The sequence below is a fragment of the Anopheles coluzzii genome, chromosome X (assembly GCF_943734685.1).
Source record: "Anopheles coluzzii chromosome X, AcolN3, whole genome shotgun sequence".
Classification (NCBI taxonomy): domain Eukaryota; kingdom Metazoa; phylum Arthropoda; class Insecta; order Diptera; family Culicidae; genus Anopheles; species Anopheles coluzzii.
The window spans coordinates 183,493-209,008 of record NC_064669.1 but is presented as its reverse complement, the minus strand read 5'-3'; the positions used below and the strand labels follow the sequence as shown (position 1 = coordinate 209,008).

Sequence of the window (25,516 nt, the reverse complement as noted above, 5' to 3'; positions counted from 1 at the left end):
GAATGCAAGCTAAAAACTTTTTTTTGCTTTTGAAACTCCTTGGAGCAAATTCTACAATTTAGACACATTAACCGTTGAATTTAGAAATCAACGTATTAATAAGAATAATAATCAATAAGAATAAGATTCATGCATAAATTTCACACATTTATAGCTTTTTTATTATTTTAGAATACAAGCTAAAAACTTTTTTTTGCTTTTGAAACTCCTTGGAGCAAATTCTACACTTTAGACACATTAACCGTTGAATTTAGAAATCAACGTATTTCCGATTCCATGTAATTTAAGAATCGCTTGATTCGGGAGCTGGCTGTACAGTGGCGCACATTCTGTACCTACCTCTTCATATACAATCGTAACTGCTCGAGTTCATCTGCTGGAATTGCAAAAGCTCTTGTTGCCAGAAACTTCAAAGTTTTTGTTGAAAGATGGTAAGATGGTAACAGTAAGAGCTTTAGCCCTTTTCAAGGACTTTCTTTAGATGTGGAACATACAGCTGCATAACTCTTTTTCATATATTTTGTATAATTGGTTCTAAGGACAACACAATTCTATAACAAAGTTAACATCATCTATCTGAAAATGTAAGAAATCCTATTAAATATTTCAACACATATTTATTTGAAAATGATATTTTCTGTTTATTTTCACAACATGATACCAACCGCCTCTTCTGGCCGCCGTTACAGATTAATTGATTTTAAACATTAACAGCACAAGTCTTTATAAATGTGTAGTAAATATTACAAACAGCTTTTGTCCATGGTGCTCTATTCTCCTTCTCTTTTCAATGTTACAACATTACCGTTCATGATACAAAAATGTATTAATAATGCAACAATTGCTACACGTTTTGCGAGATTTTGCTCGTTAAAAGGGATATTTGTTGAGCATTTAGATTAGTTGGTTCGTTATAAAATTCGTTACGAAGGTTACTAGTTATGATAGGGTCAACTGTACTTCAAAATTTAATATGGAAATATCCTTGTTGTGATATACTTGCATGTATTGACCTTTTTATATGTACTACTTCTGTTGTATTTCTTTTGGCTTTGTATAATAAATTTAATGTTTTTTATCTAAATTTCAACACGTTCGAAACAAAACAACGCGACTGAAATATTTGCATAGTATATTGCTTTAAATGTATTACTTTAATAAATTATGTTCACGCCCACCATCGCTCAACTGCATACCGATGATGCGGTATTGATCGTTATTAGTTTTGCTCGGCCGTTGCGCCTTCCAGCAGGCATACACTACCGCTAACAAAATGATCGTAAGGCCCGCGACGCAACCAGCCAGCGCTATCTGATGCCCAACGTCGAGTAGATGCAGCAACTGCCGAAGCTTTGCTGCCTTCAGCTCGCTCAATCGATAGTACCGAGCAAAACGAAACAGTGGTATACGCAGCTCGGGAACGCTCTGAAACAGCGCAATATGCTCGTTTGGGCGCAGGAACGTGTGGTACGTTAGATCAATGTTTGACTCGATTACCGTTCCCGTGGTAGGTTCCAGCAAATAGTACAACAGGTCACTGTCTGAAGAGAACGAAGTACTTTCATTGCTGGAAACATGCGCTTGGTCCGATTCGTACAGTGGGAATCCGTTACACTCGTTCGTGTTCAGTATACCATATCTTCCCAACCGGATGGACGTGTCCGGACAGCTCTGCATGTTGCTCTCCGACATCTGTGCAGAGCGGAACGGACGTACTAACCGCACCGCGTATCGGAAACCCATAATACCAGCCACGAGCTGTTCGCGATCAAACTCCAGCGTTAACCTGCGACAGAGCTCGGGCAGAACAATTACAATAGCTTGGTCGCGTTCGATGCGAGATGGAAAAAACTCTCCAGTAAGGCCGGCAAATCCGTCGCACGGATGAAACTCTCCGTGCGCCGCAGGTACTGAAGCAGCGCCCCACGATCGTACCGTTCCGTACTTCGAGCGATCCTTCAGCCCGACGTCCAGACTGTAAACTTCGCTAGCACGTCGGGTAACGTTGAACGTGCGAAAGTAGGCAAGCCGTTCATCCTGACATGCCACTCTGCGACGTTTGGTGGGGCAGACTAACTTGCGCAACGGTTCCATCATGGGTTCCCGATATCCGGTAAACAGCAGCTGTCCGATCGTTCTAGTCACGGTAACGGTCTGGCGGAAGTTGTGCAGCATGAAGGATAGCTCGCGTTGCACAGAGTAGTCCATGCTGTGGCCAAAATGGGACGCTAGCAGGGCGACGAAATTAACGCTGATGATTCGTTCCGATTCGGTACCGTTGGTAGTTGTGCTGTGGGGGCCACTGGGCCGGAAGAAGGTTCGTTTGCGATATGACAGCGTACCGTTTGCTTGATGGTACTTGACGTCTACCACCTCGGCGACCTCTGTACGTGGGCGTGCGGCGTACGGCGAATGGTAATTGAATTCTAATTAGTATCATTGGGTGCTTAGTTTACTAAGGCACTACAAATACACACCTTCATACTGAAAAGGTCCGATCTCCTGAAAGCTAGCCGATGAAGCTTGATGCTCTAGAATCGCCTGCGCATTGCTCCAGTTGTACACGTAGAACTGCCAGCTTGGACGCTCCGTAGGACGACGCCATTCTTTGTACAACGTGGATCCAGGTAGAAGTGATTTTTCCTTAGAAGTTGACCAAAAATACGAAAACAACAACAACAAAACAATTAACCTCATTAACGGTAAAAAGCTTACAAGAATAAGAATAAGGGCTTGATGATCACGCCACCAATGCGCATCCCCATATACGCCGAACCGTTTTTGTTTTGCCGGTTTGTTTTTTCGCCGTGCACGTGCGGAGTCTATTAGAGCACGTCGTTGATACCGATACCGGAACAAAAACGAAATCACCTTACAACGGTTGACCCCACTGAGTGCCCCACAGCTGAGAACGGTTTTGTAAGAGGACTGTGACAACCGGGCGCCTATTAGTTGTGCATACACGATCATGTCAAGTTATTGTCGTCATCTCAATCAGGTTTGCGATAGAATTGCGCGGTAAACAACCGCACACGGCGTCCTTCTAGCTCGCTGCCAGGGTTAGGTGGCAAGGAAATGTGGAATATATTAATAATAGAAGATACGCTAGGAAGTGACGACGATTCCGTAGATTAAAAGAACCAGCCGTCGGAGGCCTATTCCGTTAGTGAAAAGCACTGTGTGAAACTTTTTCAATATTTGTAATGCATCTTTTGTGAATTCGGTATGAATTGCAACTGATAGATGATAGTAGATTTAATTTCTTATCTACGAATGGTGCTAATCATTGGTCACATTTGGCGATTATTATGTACTTATGAATAATAAGATTCGCTTTGAACTCTCTTAGAACTCTTTTAGTGAAACGGTTCTTAGTTAATGGTATATTCTAATACTGAATTAATATTTCTTAATAAGTTCTCAATGCTGGTCAAAATTCACGTCTTAGAACTCGCCAAGTCAAAAATATCTAAGTAAATGATGTACTCAGGCACTAGTGGGTTTTTTTTATAACGTTGGTACTACGCAACGTTGGTCAAGATACACGTCTTTGAACTCATCTACTCAAACGGTTCTAATTGTACGGCCTTTTCTAACACTGGCAGAGCAATAATTCTAATAGAAACACTACGTAACGTTGGTAAACTTTGTTATCGTTACTGCTGTATATACAATAAATGTGAGTTTTAACGAATTTACGATAACCACACACATAAATATAACCACTTGCACTTACCTCTGTCACCAGTATGTCGAAAATGTCCCTCCAAGCGAACAGAAATATCAATCCTGTTCCTACTTTTCCCAAACCTAATCCCACCACCAGATACCACCGACAGCAGCCCATCGCCTGGAATTGCCGGAATGTACACTTTCCACTTGTCGATGGAAGGATCGTTCGGCACGTTCGTGGTTGATTGGTGATAGATGAGCCAGTGGACCAATCGGAAGGATCGAGATAACCTGCGGTTGACTGTCGATTTTATCCGAGCTTGTGCCACTTCCAACCAATGAATCGCTGCATGACATTCGCGAACGATACCTTAACTACAAATGCTTCGCTAGTGAAGAGTGCCAGCAAGCTAGCCAGCAGCCGCAACTACTTTCGATCTGATGGTGGGGCGGCTTAGGTAACGCGACTAGCTCCGATGCACTTTGCTGCAAGGCTGAGTAGCGTTATTTTTCTCAGCCCCTTCCACTGCAGTTGAAACTTGTGGCTGCTTGTCATGTGCGTCATGTGAAGTTGTCGCAAAATACCTGTGCCGTGACTTCGTTGACGGTAAACCATGTGAATGCCATTAGCGGTATATGAAATATGTGTGGAAGACTTGGTTTGGCAAATGAAGAGTTTACACTTGGCAAATATTAAAAATTTAGAGCTCTAGGTATCATTTCAAAATCTAATAAAAAAAGGAACTTAGACGAAATGATAAAACAATGAAACACGTACATCGTTTATTAGAAGCAATGCGAAATGTCTCCATGTTTCGAACTATTAGGCACGGAGAGGAAGAACTGCAGCTCACAATTCAATGTCCGGAAGCGCTACCGAACGGAAGGTGCTTAAAGTCGTAAATGATGTACAAACCTTGATCTAGTGCGCTGGCGTTACAACGGTGTCAATGATTATCGACCTCTCGTGCTCTCACACGAATTCTCTCTCTCTCACTCTCTCTCTCTCTCTCTCTCTCTCTCTTTCTCTCTTTCTCTTTTACTCTCTCTCTCTGCTTTAATTGCGTCTACAGCCATTGTATCAGCAGTACAAGATCCTGCAGACCTTGTCACAGTTCTCGTCAGCATAGCGCCCTTTCACTGGACCGCGCACTGGCACCAGAGGCTACCCGCCTCGCAGGCTGTGTGTGTCGGTAGCGTAAGTCTGTAGAGTGTAATTATTCATACGCTCTACCAATTCGCGTCCATTCATGAGCTCTTAGTGCGTGGTGCGCTGATGTCCAGCGGGAATTTGGTGTCTTATCAGGTTTCAGTCATTTTTTGTGAGGAGGGGGGGGGTGGAGGTGAGTAACGATTTGATTGTTTTAATGTAACGAATTATCTGCGTTTTCTTTCATTGTCGCATCTAATCTCGGAACGTTTGCTCCATAATCTGGCACAAACCTCTAATTGTGACAGTTTACAAATACAACCGAGAGAGATGAAAGTAATCGAACGGAAAAAAAACAACACAAAACCGATATTTCGCTCAACAAATCATCCGTACGCGGACTCGATCGATTTCACAAGTTACGACACGTTATCAAAACCGGTACAGAAATAACTGATCTGACTTTATCAGCACTGGGACAAACAAAAACAACAGAGACGCACGCAATGAAACAGTTAATGTTAGCATTTATTTGACACAGGAACAGAAAAACAGTCAGTACTTCTGATTTTTTTACATTGGTTTGGCGCATCCGGGCGTATGCCTGATTTGAGCCGCTTAATAGCTTGTCGGAAGACTTTCCGAGTTTGATATGAATGAAACGATTTGCTTGCTTTTTACCGTTCAATCTTAAACAACCTTCATATATGCTCAGCAGCTGCTACCTTAAAACTAACAATCAAAGCTAACGGTTTTGGTATAGGATGATTCACGTTGGGTGTGAATGATTTCCTAATTTTTGTTTTTTCCCTTTTTTTGTTAAATAGTATCCCAACGTGAAATATTAGTTGCTCATTTACGGTTAATCTTTCATTCCCTTACAACAAATTGCTTAACGCCTAAGTATTTGCAGTATTTTTCTCATCAAACGCACTGAGAAGCGAAGCGTCACCGAAGGTCGACTTTTAAGACTTTTAAGAAATAGGTTATGGTAATACAGGTAGTGTAAATATGATTTCGACCATCTTGAATCGCAGAACGCATCTCGCTAGTAAGGTTTCGGGGACAGTTTCATTCGACATTGGGTTCGACTCTTGCTCGGTTTATAAATATTCGGTTCCTAAGATTGACTTCGTAAAGCCATTGAAACACGTATCGCGAGTGGTATCGTTTGTTGTGTTGGTATAATACTTGTGTTGTCATGTTGCAGTGTTTCATAAGAATGTTACTTTTAGAATGTTCGACAAGAACCGGTCGGTTGCTCAAGGAAGAACTTTAATTTCGTACTCCGTTAGGTTCTTTCTTGCATGTGTACAGTTGATATATAAACTCTATGATCAGTATTTACAAAGCACCCCTATGTTAAATCCTTGCTATCAAAAGTACACCTATCCGAGCTATACGACAGATCTGTCTAGCGTGTTTTGTTAACGCTTGTTAGTAAAACATTTTTTTGCGCAATTATTGAGCGTTTTGCTATACCGAGTAAGATGTTACACTTAATACAGACAACCAGTTGCTGTTGGTTACCATCGCTCGGGTACTCTAAGCTATCTCTAATTCTTTTATTGAGCTGGTACAGACACCATGTTCGCGAAGCGCTGTTTCTGGGCATTTACTGAATTAACATTGGGCATTGTACTATAAAAAAGCCCGTAAAAAGACATTACATCGCACTGATTCCCACACATTTGTTTGCACAATCCCTCGCACCTATCGCACCATTTGCAGCCTTACTTTCGGGACTGTTTACAACTCTATGTAAAAACCAGTCGCCATATCACCTGCGCTGACGATCCGAACGGCAACATCAACTGTTGCTACTGTTCGGTCCGTCTCCGCTCAGCTTCTCGTTTGCCGTTCCTCCCGTTCGATAATACTACTGCTGGTGGTGCTAGCGGTGGCGGCACATAGTGAAGGTGGTTCCACCTGTTGGGAGTCCCGGTTAGCACCCGTACTCGCACTGTCTGGCAGCAGCACCGATAGGTTTGGTAGGAGCACGGGCACACTTGCCTGACGCTGCGATGTCGTTTGGGGGGGATGGCTGGTAGTCGGTATCTCGGCAAACTGAATCTGGCCGCGGCTATCGGTGATCGGTATCTCGTACCCATTGTCGGTGGGCATTGGCGGTATCGGGCTGACCCGATCGACAGATGCGACAAACCCGTCCGGCTGATCCAAATCACCGCTGTCCTCGTACACCAGCTCCAGGTATTTGGGCGTATTAGGACCGGGACATGCAGTGGCGCCGCTGCTGCCACTGCTGGAGGTTGGTGGAGTAGCGATCAGGCCAGCATCGCTACCACTGTATCGTAGCGACCCTGCAAACAGATGAGCAGATATTTGTGAGGGAGCAGATCTTTAGAAAAGTAGCACAAAATACGCAGCACCTTGCACAAGCAGTTGAAAGCAAGCGTGTGAGGTTAGGGATGAGCGGTAAAATATTGCAGTAAGTAAACTCCTGATCTATTCCATAGTGAAGAGGTTCAGTATCAGTTTACCTGAAACAGTTGGAACCCTTTCTGTAACTCATTGGGATACGATGAAGATGCCATAGCAAAACTAGACAGCTTCAAGTTCAGACAGCGACAAGTTCAGAAGGTGTACTAAGTTGTGTTTCAGAAAAAAAGAATACCTCACAAAAATTCATTTCATTTCATTTCATTTTCTTAGAGGTTCTAGAATCAAGGTTCTAGTTTCAAGTAACGATCAGAAGCCATGATTGAAATTTCGATGAAACGATGACAATGACAACGAGCAGGCATGTTAATGACAGTTCAATAGTACTGGTAGGTGCTAGTTGATGGTTTTGGATGTAATTCGGGCGACATCGTGCCGAGGTGCAAAGGCTATCTACCTGACAGTGGTGACACCTGGCCACTTTCGGACACCAGGTAAGCCGGATTGGTAACGGCCTCTGCAACGAGATGAATGAGTTTGCTTGATTGTGGAGCAGTGCTCAAAGAAAGTGTAAAGTGCGCGCGCACGAAAGTGTAAAGTGCTCAAAGATAGGACGCGCGCGTGTGTGTGCGTGTGTGTGCGAAAGCATTTTTTTACGTGCAGTCCTACCTTGCTGCAGCTTCGCCGGAAATGGTGCGATGATCTGCGTATCTTCGCTGGTATTTTCGCGCAGCGCTCTCAGCACCTCCAAACAGTAACGGAACGTCGGTCGCTCCTCCGGGGAAAATTTCCAGCAGTACTTCATCAGCTCATACCTGTCGGTGGAAAAGGTGGTCGTGTATAATTTAGGTCTTTGCCTCCCCCCTCCCATCTCTTCTCCGAAGAGCTAGCTTACATTTCGTTCGGGCACACCTTGGGCCGGTCGAGATGGCCACCCTCGCGCACGTGGTTTAGCACTTCGACGTTGTTTTTCGCCTGGTACGGCTGTTCGCCGAGCGTCATGATCTCCCACAGCAGCACCCCGAACGCCCAGATGTCGGACTGCGAAGTGAACACACCGTCCACCAGGCTTTCCGGCGACATCCAGCGCACCGGCAGCAAACCTTCGCCCTCCTTCCGATAGTAGTCGTTTTTGTAGATGTCGCGCGCCAACCCAAAGTCACCGATCTTTACCACCCGGTCGCGCGGATCTGTCGACGACACGAGACAGTTGCGGCAGGCGAGATCCCTATGCACAAAGTGCATCTCCTCCAGATACCGGCAGCCGGACGCCACGTCCTGGCACATCGAGATGAGGTCGAGCATCGTAAGGCGGGCGGCCTGACCGGGCAGGGAGCGGCTGCGCCGCAGATAACTCAGCAGATCGCCACCCTGCATCAGCTCCATAATGATGAGCAGTGCGTCCGCTTCCAGGCAGACACCCAGTAGGCGCGTAATGTGCTTATGCTTAAAGTTACTCATCAGCTGCGCCTCCTGGAGGAACTCCTGCTTCTCGTGCAGTTTGGCACCCTTTTTAAGTGTCTGCAAAAATAATAAATTTTAAATAGTGCATACGTATCGAGCAGCTGCGCCCCATCACCTATCACTTACCTTGATGGCTACTCGAGTTTCCGCCTCGCCATCAACACCCTTAACGACTCCCTCGTACACTTCGCCGAATGCTCCACTGCCCAGCAGCGACGAACTAGCCATGAAGATCTAAAGAAATACAACGGATGAGTGTGATGTGTAGATGATCTTGGATTTCCCTCTCCATACCTGATCGAGACGAATGCGGGGCAACAGAGCTATTTCCGAGTCTGTCATCGAGCCGGAGCTGTACAGAATGTTGGTAGTCTGAACGAAGTTACCACGCCGTGGCAGTTCTCGCAAGTTAGCCAGCTCCACGTCTGACAGTCGCGCATTAGCCGGATCCATTTGAAAGTTCTTCATCTTGTCGGTTTGGCGAATTACTGCACGCGTGTAGACGAACAGACAACATTATAGCAGATATTTGCGTACACGTCTGGTAGTACATCAAAATACAGTACTTACAAAATATAACAGTCAGAGCGACAACCACGACAATCGTGCCGAGCGTACTAACGAAGGTGGCAATGTAGATGATGGTGCGCTGCACGTACAGCTCGGGGCCGGTTGGTCGGCTTTCGTCACTGTACGGGCCCCAGCCGTACGAGTTCCGGGCCCGTACCCGGAACAAATTCCTCTGGATCGCATGCCGTTCCGGGATGATCCAGTAGACGTCCGTGCCATTGTACACCTGGCTCCAGCGCTCATCGTACGTTTCCAGCTCGCCAACCGTGGCTGTCCCATTGCTACCTTCCACGCCGGGCGCCAGTTCACCGGCTGCGGTGTCGTCATCGGGCGACAGCACAAATCTAGCCGCCCGGTTCAACTGGCTGACCAGCACCTCGAGCGCGTACTCTTCGATGATGGCACCATTATCCTTTGCCGCTTCCCAGCTTACCTTGTACACGTCCTGGCGCAGCTTGGTTACGATCGGGCGACCCGGGGCGGCCGGTTTGTCGGCTGCCGTTTCAAAGATGATGTCCCGCTCGCGTGGCCACACATAAGGCTCGTCTCGATACGGATAGTGCAAAAGCACTACAAACTGATACCGCGTCTTGGGCATCAGCCCGTTCAACTCGTAGTGGTAGTTGTACCAGTGTGTGCTCGGTCCCTGCGAGTCGTACATCGTCGTCCAGGTGCTCTGGCCAACGATCGCGTACTGAATCTTGTACCTGTATTGGGAGCGAAAGGTCAATCAATCAGTAACAGAAGCAAAAGCCGGCATCTCACAGGTTACGCACTTCTGACAATTAACCGGCGGTATCCAGCGCAGCCGTATGCCGGTTGAATTGAGCGACAGCAGCTGTATGTCGCTTGGTTCGGGAAAGGTCTGTATCTGAAATTTGTCGCTGTCGCTGTAGGCGTGAAAGTTGGAGTACGCACGAACCCACACGATGTACGTTTGGTTCGGCTGCAGGCGCGTAATCTCCACCGTCATGGATGTATCGTCCATTTTGAAATCTGTCAACGAATCGATTAGAGGTTAATTAGAAAGGTTTTAGTTATACACTATGCGTGCAATCGAACCGTTGGTTTTTTCTAAATATTGTGTGTGTATTATCGTCAGTGCATTTTGAATGCAGTGTTTTATTACTATGGCAAAAATTGTCTTGAACTGTCCTCGTTAGGCACTGTTCGAGTAGAAATATGCTGGTTATCGCATGTAGTTTGAACAGCAATGAACAATCTTAATTCCATACAAAAATCGCTGTTACTTTCGGATTCTGATGATCCGAATTCGAATCCGATAGTACCGGTTGCCCATCATCTAAACGGTACACCACCAACACATACCTGTAACAACCTGCTGCTGCCGGTTCTTATGTTCGTCGGGCTCTGCTCGCCAAATCTCGTACCAAACGTGATGGCTGTTCTTCTGGCGCGATGGTATCCAGCTTACAATTGCCTCGGTCGGGCTGACGGGCCACGCAGTAATGTCCTCCGGTCGGGACGGTGGACCGACGGCCGTCCGGAACACGACTGGCATGGAGCGCTTAGGCAGCTCGGTGATCGAAGGTTCGCCCCCAACCAGCAGTCGCTGAGCGGTCGTCGCCGCCGCTAGGTAGTAGCTTGTGAGCACCACCCCGAATCGGTAGTTCGTGAACGGGCGCAGGTTCCCGATCGTGCGGCTGCTCTCGTACGAGTAGTCGATGTGCAGGTCGGCAGACGCTTCGTCCTCCTGCTGGTACAGGATGCGGTAGCGTACGGCTGGTGGTCGGCGCTCACAGTCGGTGTGTCGTTCCGGTTCGGGAAGTCGCAGCGTGATCGAGCTCTCCGTGTTGTTGTACAGCTCGGGCAGGTATTGGATCTGTTGTACTACCGGTACGAGACAACGCTCTGGTGGGTAGGCTTGTCGGTGCTGCACTGGCAGTAGGACAACGGCACCGGTCAGTGGGAACTGTTGGGTGGTAGCGTCGCTCGTTGGTGCGCCGTCCCGTGCACGCACCGACACCGTCCCATCATCTGGACCGATCCAGTACAGATAGCCCTCATCCTGCACGATTCCATGCTGACCATCCACGTCAAAGACGCCATCGTACTCGCCACACAGCCGTTGATTCCACTCGTTCTCGACGTCCTCCCCACTGCAGTTGAACGGAGTCGGCTCACGGTCCGGTTCGTCCAGTGACACGATATAACCGGCACGGGCGTACCGCGACACAGCCACCAACTCCGCCACACCAGGCCGCACCTGCAACAGATCGATCACAGCCGGTTCCGCCGGTAGACTGACCATCCGATGCACTGGATCCGACCCACCACTCTCGAAGCGGTTCAGATCATACGCATGCAGAGTGCTCCCGTTGCCGGACGGTGTCTGTGAACGCACATACACTGCCCTCGCCACCCAATCAACAGTGAGTGCCGTCGCACGTGACGGGACTTGTGCGATTTTGCGCTTCCCGTCTGCCTCGTCGTACATGAACAGCTCGCCGTTAAGGTTCACCCACAGCAGCTTGCGCTCGTGGCGCAGCTCGGCCAGCAGCAGGGCTGGCACGGCCGTCGCCACGATCGGTGTGCTCTCGCGCCTATCGAGATCCAGCAGTAGGATGTGATCTTGGGTCGCTACGTACAGCAGTGGCAGAGGTCGACCATCTGCCAACCGAATCGAGCGCATCTCGCTCGGATCGCCACTGTGGTCGACGTTGCAGACGCGCACCTGCAGGTAGTAGGTCATGTTCGGCTGTACTGCGCCTGGAATGAGCAGCTCCGTATGTCCCGTTTGCACCTCCTCCCCATCCAGCACAGTCCGGCGCACATCATCCTGTCCAGTCGACCAGCAGTCGACACGATACGCCACGATCGGCCCGTTCGGTTCGACGGGCGGTGACCACCGGAACACAATACCGGTGCTGAGCTCGTGCGTCCCAGGCAGGTAGTGATGCTGGATGTAGGCACGGGGCGCCACCGGTACCGACGGTTTGCCTGCTGGCGTGTGCCGTCGAACGGTCGAAAACCCGGACGACCGCCAGTACGTAAAAGCGTGCACCGTTATGTCGATCGGAGTGTACGGCGGTATCGGCCACTGTTCGGCACTCGCTGCTGAGACGCCTTCATTCTCGGTTTCGTCGCCTGCTCCACCACCGTAGACAAAGTACGGCACGGTGAGCTCCTGCACGATGTCCCGCGCGTCCGGCAGCTTGAGCGTCAGCTTGTAAAACACCCCACTGTAGTTGACGTTCTCGACCGGCGTCCAGCTCACGTTGAACCGTCGCCAGTCGCCCGTCACCCGTATCGAGCTAGCGTTGACGCTGGCCGGCAGCACGTTGATCGAGGGCGTTGCCGGCATTGGATCGATCAGGGCCAGGGCGCGCGTCCCGTTCAGATGGTGGTTGCGAATGTAGGCCAGATTTTCTCCCCTCGCGTCCCCCACCACCACTTGGCTTTCCTTGAGCCAGAGCAACCGATCGCTAAAGTGCACCAGCGAACCGAGCGGTTTTTGATCGGCGAGTGGAAGGGAGGGAAGCGATCCCGATCCGGAGGCAGATCGAGCGGCGGCCGTACCGGCCAGCGGTGCCCAGTAAAGATGGGAATGCGAGTATCCCCGTACGATCCAGTATAGCCGCTCGCCGTCGTGGTCGAGCGTCAGGCCGATAATCTGCTTGTCGGTGAACCGCTTCTCGCTGAAGTACAGCACCCGGCTCTTGCCGTTCAGCCGGAACGCCTCCAGTATCAGGCCGGACGAGCAGTAGATGAAGCCGCGGTACGCATCGAACCGGATCTCGCGGACGTTCATCACGCTGTGGATCGGTTCGGGCTGCTCGCCCTGCAGCCCGGCCCGTACGATCAGCTGCTGGGCCGGGTTGGAGTAGTACAGCCGCTCGCCGATCCAATCGATTGCCACGCACTCGACCGACTCGAGCTCGCGCACCTTTGCCCATTCGCCACCGGGTACGGCTGGCTCGCGGTACAGCCGGAGGGTGGAGTTGCTCACCACGTACAGGGTGCGGGCGTGCCAGGCCAGGCTGGTGACGGCCGCACCGTCCAGCTCGGGCGAGCGCGGTATGAGCGTGGCCACGTGCTCGCCGATAACGTCGCTGCGCACGATACCGTCCGTGCTGGCCCATACGAGATGGTGCCGGCTGGCGGGGCGCAGCGTTCGCACCCGGAACTCCCGGCTCCAGGGGCCACGGCCTGCCGCGGTGAAGGCGGCCGCCCGCACGCTGTAGACGCGGTTCGGGAGGAGCCGGCCGGCCGTGTCGCACGCGTAGCTCGTACCGTTCACGGTGGCCACGTGCAGGACGCTGCCGAGCTGTTCGTCGCTTACCTCCACCCGGTAGCTCCAGGCCTGCCAGGCGCCGCGCCCCTTCACCCCGAGCAGGTACGGTACATCCCAGGACACCTTCAGCTTGTCGGGGGACGCGAGCGCCTGCAGGTTGCGCGGCGGGTTCACCGGCACCGGGATGGGCTGCTCCGCCGTCAGGTTCACGCTGATGCTGAAATACGTGTTGTTGGCCGCGATCGGGAACGCGTTGTGGTAGTAGCTGTCGTGCAGCCGGTGGTAATCCTCCGCGAACACCTCCGTCCCATTCGTCCAGTAGAACAGGCCGTTTGCGCGGGCCAGCGATTTGACCCGCTCGAACCGTGGCTGCTGCGTGTTGTTCCGGATGTCTTCCAGCTTTTTCCCGTCCAGCGACACTGCCAGCACCGTGTTGAGGCCCTGGTCCGCCAGCAGCACCCGGAAGTTCGCGTGGTCGAGTGTAAACGCGCCCAAGCTGCGTCCACGCACCATCTGCAGCGGTCGAATCTCGTGCCGCACACCGTTCGAGATGTCGCCCAGATCGAGCCGGAACAGCCCACCGTCGGGCCCGGTCCCACCCACCACCCAGAACAGGTACCCATTGTACGGATCCACGGCAAAGTGGTCCGGACGCCTCTGCAGCCCCGCAATCGCCACCGTCAGATGGCCCCCGTTGAAGTCACAGTACGCAATCTGCCACAGCTTGGTTGGTCGGGCCTGTCCCAACACGTACAGATGCTCGTTCAGCCAGTCGATCGAGAGCAGCGTCGGACGAAAGTTGTTGGCCGCACCGGGCGCTAGAATGACGACGCGAAACTTCTCCGCCCCCGGCCAGTAAGGGGCCCGGTAGATGTACCCGGCATCGTCCGATACGAATAGCAGCCCGCGCCGGATGTGCGTGGCCGTGCCACGTATCTTGTGCTCGGCGCTCGCGTACACGCTCGTCGGCGGGTCAGAAAACAGCGTGAGCGAACTCTGCGCCAGGATGGAGCGTTCCGCGCCGAGAATGAAGGTCGGTTGCAGCGCCTCCTCGTGGCCAGTCGGTTTCGGGGGGGTGGCAACGAGCGCCACCGAGGCCGGTCCCTCGCCGGCCGGATTGCTCATCGCGACCGACACCGAATAGTTGCGCTCGGGTTCCAGCTTCTCGAACATGTAATGGCGGGACGTGTTCGATTCGGGAATTTCCTGCCGAAGTGCAGAGCAGACAGCATTAGTGATTGTCGCTTGGGAAGGCGGAGGAAGAGATAAACGAACACATAAAAAAAGAAACAAACAAACAAACGAGAAACTCATGCAAGCGGCACAAACACTTAGATGCGTTAGTATAGACATTGTGAAGAAGGTTAGGTGTGTCAGATGCGTATGTGATAGATCAAGAAAAGCACATAGTACGGGAAAGAAGGCAGAGTGGGTCGTGCGTATCTCCAAACTCCAAAGCCAAACTCCAAAGCCAAACCAACTTCAAGAACGTAAGAGTAGTGATAGTAGCAGTAGCATAAAAAGCCTTCGGAGGCATTATAAAGAAGTCCCCAATCCCTGGAAATTCCCCCGAACTAGAAACTCGAAATGCTCAGTATGTAAACAATAATAGTGCATGAAACCGGGCAGCACCTTGAGCGCACTGTAGCCTATCGGATGAAGGTCTTTGATTTGCAGCACGTATGACAATACGGGGCCGTTGGGAAAAGGTCCCGGCTCCCACGAGATGGATATGCGCGAATGGTCGACGGCAACGGCCCTCACGATGGTGGGCTCCGAAGTAGGAACCCCGGACGGTAACGTGCTGATGATGACACTCTGCTCGGACGTCAGTACCTGGTCGTGGTGGGGCGATAGTAGCAGTGCTACACGGAACTGTGGAAAACCGAAAATAGCAAGAGTCTGTTACGGAAGACGTTACAAAGGATGAGGTAACGTCAACACCTTACCCGGTACTTGGTGTAGGGCTGCAGGTTGTCGACGCGCACGGTCGAGCTGTCACCCATGCTCTGGTTGCGGTAGTACTTCCAGTCGCCGGCCACCTCCTCGTACCGCCACTGGACGAGATAGCTGCGGGGCCCCCGGTTGCGGTGCCGGGCCAACCGCACCAACCGCTCCGGCACCTCCCACTCCAGCGCGAGTGCTGTCGCGGTCAAGCTATCCGCCACGAGGGCCGGTGCATGAGGCGTCCCGATCTCGGCCTTCAGCCACCGAAAGTACCGACTCAGCCCATCATTGCAGCCCGCAATGCAAGACCATTCGCGGGCCTCCAGCAGCTCCTGGTCGCTGACGTTCTGATGGGGACCGCAAACAGAGATCATTCGATGTGAGTGAGTGAGTGAGTGAGGAGCTACCGAAACAAAAATCCGTTCGAATACTTACACACGCATGCTGGCAGCTCGACTCTAAGGCAAGCTCCCACTGCCGGCAGCCCGTCGTACACTGGAAGACGAAGAAACGGAACATCGGAGAAACGGTAACGTGAGGTGGAGGAGCGAAGAGGGGATGGTGTTGGAACGTGCCAGTAGGGGTGAAGTTGGGGGGAGGGGGGGGCGGGTTTGGCTGAGGTTACAATCATCCCGCAACCGTTAATAGATTTAATGGCCCAACAGGCACTTGCTTGCTTGAACCCTGGCACATCTACTACCATCCGTCCTCTGGTGCGGCCGCTTAATTCGACCCGGAAAGCGCGGGCGGACCAGCACGATCGCGCCGTCAGGGTCTTGCGTTGTTGAATTTGTCCACCTTTTTGATTTGATACTGTGAGAGGGGCAAAAGAGAGAAGCTGATCCTCTCTCTGCTTTCTAGCAGGCGGTAGCGCGTGTGATGCGCAAGGCCGCATCTTTTGCCCGCTGTACAAAAATCCGGTTGGGATTTTTATTCCCGTAGAAACCCGGGGGGCGACTTCGGGATGAAGTTAAGTAAGATTGGGGTGGAGGGAGCAGTGTGAAGAGTATTTCGTTTCGAAATTGATGTTGTTGGGTCACGAAATGTTCTTAAAACCATATCTTCCATATTCGCAATGTCGAAGAACCTGTCCTTTTGAAGTCCTTTTTCTCGTAGGACTTCTTCCTAAATGTGACGTTCATATCGTGTATTTGTGCTGGCTTTTTATACTTCCTTACCGAGATACACTGAATTCGTTTTAAGATGACTCTTCAAAAGAGCTTAGAGACATATTTATCTAAGCGAAAATAAATCAACGCATTGGTATGGGATATCCAGGTAGCAACTTTGGCCTCTTTTGATCGTAATCGATAAAAAAATCCATGTTAAACCTCGGGGCCGCGCGGAAAAAGACCAGGAGTTGAAAAAGTTCCGTGGCCATTGTTATTTTTTGAAATATCATATCACTTGATCATGCTTGATTTAGTGAAACATAAGAAAACATATTTGATGTTACATTTCTCTATAACTTCCCAAATCAAAAACATTGAAAACAGTTTCCAGTGCAATTACCGGTAATCAAAAAGCATAATTACTTTTATTTCGGATAACCGATCGCTACATCATCAACATTCCTAGCGATTCTCGAAAGTTTCTCAAATCGATTTTTTGCTCAGTCTTCAGACCTTGTGAAGACCTTGTGTTCACCATTTATAGTGAAAAGACAAAATTCATGTTGCATAACAGTTCATGTTTAAGAGACTACGTCTTAGGTAAATGTATATCACTGTACACAAATAAAGATTTTTACTACTTTTATGTATTGTGCGTTTCTTTTGTCAGGATTACCTTTTAAGTTTTGCACATATATTCCTGGATATATTATTTACGTAAATCAATTTAAATTTACTTGTAATCATCAAAGAGCACATTTCGCACGTCTGCCTCATAAAAAAGATTGAAGACTTGTTTTTTCTGTTCAAAACAATCATCCGATCGAGAGAACTTGCTTTACATAGAGGAAGAGGGCACGCAGGGGATAAACAAAAATGATTAAAAGAACGGATCTGCTTCCTCTAATTAAAGATTTCTTCCAGCTGATAGGGCCGCTCGGGAGCGGTCATCAACGAAAATGATACTTCCCAGCAGTGCCCCTCGGTTTTTCGACAAGATTCGTTCGCTTAGGATCCTACTGTACCGGGACCGGACACGTCTTCTCGAAGCAGGCGATCTTTGACCCACCTCGCTAGGAACTGAACTTGCCTCGTCGGCGGCGAGATTTTCAACCCATTGGCCCATTTGCTGTTCTCGTGCCGCCAAGGCAGCGTCCGGTTGTCCGTGAAGGTTTTGACCATTTTGAAGAGTGATAGAAGGAAAGAGTGAGATAGAGTTCAGATCGACACAAAGAGAAAGAGAGAGAGAGACAAAAGAGAGAGAAAGAGAAGAGAGAGAGAGAGATCGACTCTGGCACAATCTACTATCTGCTGTTATGATACATGCGTGCGCAATGCTGGCTGTTTAATGTTCACTCATAATGCACGCCTTTAATAAAGGCAATTATTGTAAAACGTTACAAAAAACACGCACGCACGCACACACATTTTATTCTCTCATTTCCCTTCTACTTATCTTCCTTCCGTTTGCTATTAACCATTTGAAAAGTCGGGATTGAGACTTGAAAGAAGCGAGATTAGTACCGCCAATAAAATCGAAACTGTAGGAAAAAAACACAAACACCCTTACGAATACACCGCGTACACATACACACCATAGCCGTCACCACCACGGCGCAAACGCATAATAAGTGCGAAAATATATGTACGAAACAATCGCAGGAAGTGCATCGTTAGCACAAAGGGGGAGGAACATAAGAGTGCGCACCCGCTAGATGGCGGGCGTAAAGTGGCCGGGAATCCAGGCAAAGTTTTCAATTGATTTGTGTGCGTGTGTGTGTAGCATTGTCCGATCGAGGTGGCTGAGTGAGAGCACCGTAAGTACATGCATAGGTACCGAGAGCCCAATCTTGAAAAAAGCACTATTGGAGGGTTTATGCGTTCCCTTCAAGTCGTCGAAAAAAGGATAGTGATAAACAACGGCTTAGCAAGGCTTAGTCAAAGTCTCAAGCAACGGATGAGATAAACCGAGATCGTGAAAACGTTCCTCCAGCCGTGCACCACGTGGGAAGCAACTACTTCGCAACTCCGAGTGTGTTGCGTCGTGTGATATCGATATTCCTCTAATCGACCACATGTTCTTTATGTACTATGCAGGGCTTGCATGGGTGGTGTGTTATTATTACCGCAAAAAGGTTACTTCAAATGTTTGAAAATGATTCTACAAATTCAACACAGGTCGATAGTCGTGGCAGTGATTGATCTGGTTCCGACATGAACTAAAATTGATTTTTATGTGTCATCTTGTGTCTGATGGGTTGTTGTTGACCAACGCTACAATGGGGCCCTTTCCGTTGTAAGTTGGTAGGCTGAAATTTCAGCCTATCAGCTGTTTGCATTGTATAGCAGTTTTCGAGCAGCTATCTAAGTGAATATAATATACAGGTGGGCTTATCCCTAGGTGTATGAATTTTGAAGGCTGATTTTTATCGCTTCTGTTTCTGAACGAAGATTTTAAGAGTGTTTTGAGTATTTGTCAAGCTTCAAGAAAGCTTGTTTGAACAAAAGTTTTCACTCATCCCGTCAAAAAGTGATATTCAAATTTGGTTTTAAAAAACATACAATGAGACCACCTACACTTTGATTCTAGATTCCACCACCTGATCTCTTTAATGCACCTTGGGATAAATGTAAACAACACCGTGTTTTCGAGCAGGTACTCGAATCTAATTCTAGCTTTTAGGCTAAAATTTTCTAGACTGAAAATCGCAGGCTAGTTTTTTGTGTGGTTTTGTATGGAGTGTTTACATTATTTCAGCCTCCAACTGTCAAACTCCATACAAAAAACAGACTAGAAATCCCCAATATTGGATTTTTATTTGTGCCTTACAAACACATATTGACAAACATAACTAACACCGCGCCGACGAGGCCCCGGACACTGTCAAAAGGTCAAACCCAATGGCGGAGCATTTGTCAAGCTTTCGACGGTGGCGGCTTCCAGCCCCCTCTCCAAACAGATGTGTCGTAGTGATGGTGCTGTGGGAACCAACCCGCTTAAACCACAATATAGATAAACTACTGTAGATCAAGATACGGTAGTAGCGGCCGATCGCACGGCACGTCAGCTACGGGGAACGTTGACGTGAACGGTGTCTTTGAAATGGATGAAGCTATTGACGCGTCATGAACCTTATCAAATAGTACCAACTTCTGGATGTGTAAAGATATCACAGGGTGTCTGAATTCGCGGCTATTTTAACCACTTTGGTTGAGGAAACCCATCAATCGCACGACTTCGAAGAAGTTGTTATGGTTGCTAAACCACCCTTAATACTTCCCGCCGAATCAGCACCACAGTTGCGAACGTGAAATATTGCTACCAAAAAACCCTCGCTTATTTCAAACAGCCATGGAATGTGAAGATGCGTATATTGGTGGTTTTAGATGACTTGAATTCTAACAACCCCACTGCGAGAACTGTCCACAGCTGGGGCCTGGCTGGAGCCATCGAAACCAATAAGCCCTATTCTCGAACTGCAAACCAGCCTAGTGCTGGCGCATCATCTGTCCGGCACGTGGTTTGAGGAAGGCCAACATAAAAAAGCAGAAGTGTGTTGGAAGCTGATTCCCCGTCCTGCCCTTTCCGTTATGCTCAGCTGATGGCGATGGTCCGCGGTGACACATTACATCACTACGACGTCTTTGTTGAAGGGGCAGCGTATCTTCGTAGAGAAGAATAAGTTCGATCTCGCTCAAATGTAACACAGCAAATTAGACATGCTAACAAATAATCGTACCAGATGGGTGTTTTTGGGTACCCTCGGTGCCTCACCGCAATGGTTTTGGTGCGGTTCAACATTTTCGTTTACAAAGGAACACATTTGTATGCCGTATTCTACCGGATATGAGACATCTATTTCTATTCGGCTTTCAAGTGTAGATTTGCTACACTTTACACGTGTCAGAATCATAAAATAGTCATTGCCTCGGTGCAGCTTAGGCAGCTCGGGCAGAAAGAAAGGCTTGTTTACTGGCAGGGTGGAAAAACATTCCAAGACATCATTCCCTCCCGTTGATGTCATCCTGATGAAGAGGTGTCCAATATCTATATTTGTGTATCAAAACAAAGCAGTGAATGCTTCCGAGAGCATTCGGACCACACTTTACCAGGATCGTTGGTGGTATTATTTACACTCGAAAAATATGCATATAAAATAAACAGGCAGCAGCAGCTTCGGTTCACGCCTTGCAGGCGACGATAATTGAGCGTAATTAAAAAGCCATCAAAGATTACGAGCGCTCAGCGCGACGATAAACAAACCGCCAAGCGTGTGCATCGCTCATGTGACTGCAGTTTTCATTTTTTTTTTTTGAAGCCAGGCCACTTTATTCGGACGAATGCAGCATCCAATGCGCTGATATCTACCGCGGAGATAATCTAATGCACTTGGTGGTCCCATCATTCGACCGCACAGTTGGTTGCAGCAGGGCCAGCACGGATTTAGTTTTACGAGCATCCGTCGTTTGTTTGTACAAAGGCAAGATATTGCAGGAAATATGTACCATTTGCTAATTGCCCACAAATAAACCCAAACATTTGCCGCAACGATCATGTTGGAACGTGATTATTATTTGTTCTCGAGACGCAATAAACACAATTCGAAATGCTAAGAAAAGACAATTTTCCATCCAGCGTATGGTTGCTGGTCTCGAGGATCCGATGACACAGAAAATGAGACAATTGTAGCTGGAAGTTCTTTGTTTGAACTAATTGCTACAGATCACTGTGGGATGTGTTAGAAATTCGAAGTAAGTTCTTCTTGTCCTGCGATCAAAATTTCATCTATTTTCAATTATAATCGGAGAATAAGATTTAAGATTATTTCCTGTTTAAATCAGTTGATGATAAAGTGTTTGCAATAAATTATTTAGATAAGCAGCTGATTCACATACAAGTAACACACAACAACGATACACAATATCGAAAGCAAGCTGCTCATTTCGCTACAGTAAACCATTATGTTCCATGCATGCATCCACACGCAGTTGAGCGGGCCCAACTTGTGCTCACAACATGTTCCCGCACTCAGAATTGCAGAACACATGAATTCCACTCCTCTGCTTTCGCCAGAAATGCGGAACCATGCTTGAATTCTCGGGGCTTGCGCTAGAAAGGGTTAGTGCGCAACCGGTGTGACGAACAGATTTCATAATGAGTTTTTGTCCTCTTTTCTGAGGGTTGTTTTTTCGATGGGGCTTAACATGGGTCCAGTTGACTGCAGGTCAGGATGCATCCGTTCAGTTTTACCTTTACATTAGGCAATCCTGCCACAATTTCCCCTCCAATTGCGCGCTCCTCCGCGCACACCGGTTGAGTGAGATGAGTTATGAGGAATGACAACGTACAACACGAGCGAACATTGAGCGTGAACGAAGGGTGCCCGATAGAGTTCCAGGGAAACCTGTTGTCTACTTACCTGTTTGATGTAGCAATCATTACCACAGCTGGCATCGATATGCTCGGTGAAGCTCGTTTGATTCTGGTCGTGATCGTCAAGCGATTCGCAATGCCGAGAACATGAAATGAAAGAATTAGCAAAGTATTAGAGCAGCGATGTCAAACTCATTTGACTAAGCGGGCCAAAATGCTACTTAAAATAGTAGCACGGGCCGCAATCTAGTTATATTATAAATAGTAAATATTACAAGGTTTTATAACAATGAATGGTCTGACAAATAGTAGAAAAATCTGCAAAGTTGTACATCTCTTCAGATTTCAGGTGTTCGGAATTGACGAACATTTACTGTCGAAGCGCCACACCGATAGATAGATTTGGCTTGTGGCGGCCAATTTGACAGCTCTGAATTAGAGCGAGGCTAATTTTCTGATTTGTGATATGCGCGATTCTGAATAGTTGTATAGAGATGCTTGTATGATTTTTAGACACTCAAGGGACAAAAACATGACGTCTTGCAAGGACAAAGACGCTGCCTCGTGCAACGGTCGTAAAAAATAAAAGGGTCGAACCGTTCAACAAACATGCTGACGATAATCGCGCATCTCAAGTTGCGGGTAACAGAATCTATTGGTCGGAATCCCTCTAGCCAGATTGTTTAGCGTAAGAAATAGCACTCAAAGGATTGTTTACAAACAACCGATCTTCCGTCATGCACTTGCGTATGCATATGCCTGGAGAACGTCCGGCTAACCATCGGGGCATCGGTAATAAAATTCTGGTTTGTGTTCGTCGCCTTGCGCCACTGAAGTGTGTCGCCCTATGGTCCCTTATTTGGGCGCGCATCTTGTTTACGCAACCGGACAAGTGCCTCAAGTGTTTCAGTGGCTATATGTCTATGTGGTGGACTTTAGAAATGGGTTCAAGCGTTTGGAACTCTCCCGCTGTGTTGGGATAGGACCATGGCGCCTCGGTTAGAAATTTGTAATTGCCCGTAACGGTCAGGTAGATTATCTGTCTTTTTGACTGTAACTGGGTTTCCAATTATGTGCACAATGTTTTAGAACTTGCCCTATAGTGTTTGAAATATTATAAATAATAGAATAGATGATGTTGGATTACGATGCATTACGCGCACGACATTATATCTTCAAAGACAAAAATAATTAATTAATCTTTGAAGTAGTTGATACATTTTGGAAAAAAAAAAATGTTTTCAGAGAACTTGTTTTATTCCCACTTACAGTTATAACGATATTCGGAGATACGTGGAACATGCAAGCACCATTGCGACTCTGTGGAAGACTGATTAGTAAAAATAATTCCAAACCTAAAGTACAGCATTGTCATACTAGCGTTAGGGATTGTCTCAGCCACAATTGCTGCTAAAAGTACGCTCTATTTTTCTCTCTCTCTCTCTCTCTCTCTCTCTCTCTCTCTCTCTCTCTCTCTCTCTCTCTCTCTCCCGTGATCATATGCCACAAGCGTCCAAGCAAATGCGTTAACAAATTGAGGAAAAAAAAGGTCAACTTTCGCTTGGTAACGATGCTGGTGGCGTTTACTGCACTTGCAAGTTGCGTCCACATTCATTACAGCACCGGAAATGTGCCGGCTTCCGGAGGTGCAGTACCTCCATGTCCTCTCTCGGGCTGCACTTGCCATCGTTTCATTATTACCTCTTCATTCAGTGTTTTTTGTTTGTAACTTTCCTACCCTGCTCCCTTTTACTGTAATGCTGCCCCTGGTCATCTTAGGGCCCAGGCCACACATCATTAATACAAATTGAGAAAAATCGCCCCTAGCCACATCGAGTAACGCAGCGAGAGAGAGAGAGAGAGAGAGTGAGAGAGATAGAGAAAGAGAGAGAGAGAGATAGAGAAAGAGAGAGGGAGAGAGTGAGACAATCGAGAACAGTGGGAGGCTTCAAAAGATCACTCTTCTGTGTTGTTCCCTTGCATTTTGATCCTTAAAACTCATGAACGAACGGTGAAACATGATCTGATCAGTGTTACAAAACCAACAACAAAAACAAGCCATATTCAAACCCAACCGCTTGACCGTACCCAACAGCCATTTAAATCCTTGTCAAGCCTTTAGTTTGCTTTAGTTTGCTACGAGGGAAATAACAACACAAAAGCAAAACCATACAACATTCCAAAAGGGATCAGACAAAAATCAGAAAATAAATAGAACCTAATGCACCTAAAAATCATGTTATGATCAGATCAGGGGGTGAGGAGGTACTGGCAGAAGAATCGTAAAAAAACAATGGAAACACAAAAAATCAACTATCAACCGAGAAAGGCTTCACACAGACTACGTATAAGGGACGAGATTATATTCGTATAGTCTTTCGAGGATACCTCCAACCACGCCCCCCTTCTTCCCCCTCTCAGCGTCCCTTTTGCTGCCCTGTGACTGTATCTCGCGTCCTGGGCTTAATTTATTATGATTGGCCGACCGGCCAATTCGTCCCAATTCCGGCAACGCGGTCGGCATTAGGGCTTCGTTCCTGATTTACGTTCCGCGGTGCCGGTCAGCCAGGGAGCTCCCCGGAAGCCGGAAACAAACAGAGAGAGAGAGAGAGAGAGAGAGAGAGAGAGAGAGAGAGAGAGGGAGAGAGAGAGTGAGAGAGAGAGAGAGAAAGAAACCTTGAAAGTGACAGCTATAAAATGGAAAAAGTTTGTTTTAATTTGATAAAACAAACAAACAAACACATTTATATACCAAGTGTGAAAAAGGTAGACATCGTATATTGTTCTATCAGTGTAAAGATTTCAAATTCCTGATCAAGGTGAAAAGTAATATAAATAAAAAAAAAATAACAACTGCCCAGCACCTTGAACCCGAAAGGGTTATAACAAAAAACTCACACAGTTAAGTGTAAAATTAAATTTAATAAAACAAGAACAAAGAGGAAGCTAACAAAACACATCCAAATAATGAAAACACAACGTAATTATAGTGGACACTGAGATGGGAAGACCAAACATAGCACAAAACACTAGCAAAAAAGGGGGAGAACCGTACAGGAATAACAGTCGGAATGGGAAAAGCTTTCAGGCGGTCGAGGAGTGTGCGGTATGCATTTGTAGCGATCTGTCTCTGTTGCACTTTCTCGTTCTTTATCTTGTCCCGCTCTTGCGCCCTCCTCAACCGTGCATAAGCGCGGATTGACGCGGCGAGTTGGCGTTTGCTGGAGCGCGCCCATGCGTTATAAATTCTAATTGAGCCCCTAAACTAAACCTTCCGGTCTCAGTGGGGGTGGGGGGAGAAGGGTACTATATTCTGGGGTCCACCACTGTCAACTTCAGATGTTGCTCTCTCTTTCGTTTGTGTATCGTACCAACAAAACAAATCCAAACTGCAACAACGTAGCCAAGGTAGTCTTGTTTTTTTACACATGCGAAAAGTTACCAAATTCAGCTGGAATTCAACCAATTCTTGCCAGATCATCCCGACAAGCTGTCAAGTTTGTCAGTCGGTGGCCCCAGTCAAGAGAGTAAGTAACAAAAAAAGCAGCACGTCATAAGCATCACCACTTACA

The 25,516-nt window shown here is 47.9% G+C and overlaps 3 protein-coding genes across 9 annotated transcripts in view; 1 reads left to right on the top strand and 2 right to left on the bottom strand.

Annotated features, from left to right (window-relative positions):
* The window catches only part of LOC120953861 (histone acetyltransferase p300), a 277,036-nt gene that overhangs the window by 194,595 nt on the left and 56,925 nt on the right, over positions 1 to 25,516 (top strand). The window lies entirely within an intron of this gene.
* On the bottom strand, positions 648 to 4,267 carry LOC120957951 (protein peste-like). Its single transcript, XM_040380432.2, has 3 exons — positions 3,737 to 4,267; positions 2,478 to 2,643; positions 648 to 2,384 (listed from the first exon to the last, which is right to left on the bottom strand). Exons 1-3 carry the CDS (start codon positions 3,845 to 3,847, stop codon positions 1,150 to 1,152), a joined length of 1,512 nt encoding a protein of 503 aa, XP_040236366.2. The 5' UTR covers positions 3,848 to 4,267; the 3' UTR covers positions 648 to 1,149.
* LOC120952149 (protein sevenless) overlaps positions 5,330 to 25,516 on the bottom strand; it is a 32,223-nt gene continuing 12,036 nt past the window's right edge. The window contains exons 2-14 of the mRNA XM_040371319.2: positions 21,991 to 22,053; positions 15,894 to 15,953; positions 15,461 to 15,805; positions 15,144 to 15,386; positions 10,586 to 14,717; positions 10,033 to 10,252; positions 9,257 to 9,963; positions 8,981 to 9,174; positions 8,813 to 8,920; positions 8,118 to 8,743; positions 7,892 to 8,037; positions 7,680 to 7,739; positions 5,330 to 7,143 (exon numbers count right to left, since the gene is read on the bottom strand). Of these exons, the coding sequence (XP_040227253.1) occupies positions 6,665 to 7,143; positions 7,680 to 7,739; positions 7,892 to 8,037; positions 8,118 to 8,743; positions 8,813 to 8,920; positions 8,981 to 9,174; positions 9,257 to 9,963; positions 10,033 to 10,252; positions 10,586 to 14,717; positions 15,144 to 15,386; positions 15,461 to 15,805; positions 15,894 to 15,953; positions 21,991 to 22,053 (7,383 nt within the window). The 3' untranslated portion in view covers positions 5,330 to 6,664. The remainder of the gene's footprint in view (positions 7,144 to 7,679; positions 7,740 to 7,891; positions 8,038 to 8,117; positions 8,744 to 8,812; positions 8,921 to 8,980; positions 9,175 to 9,256; positions 9,964 to 10,032; positions 10,253 to 10,585; positions 14,718 to 15,143; positions 15,387 to 15,460; positions 15,806 to 15,893; positions 15,954 to 21,990; positions 22,054 to 25,516) is intronic.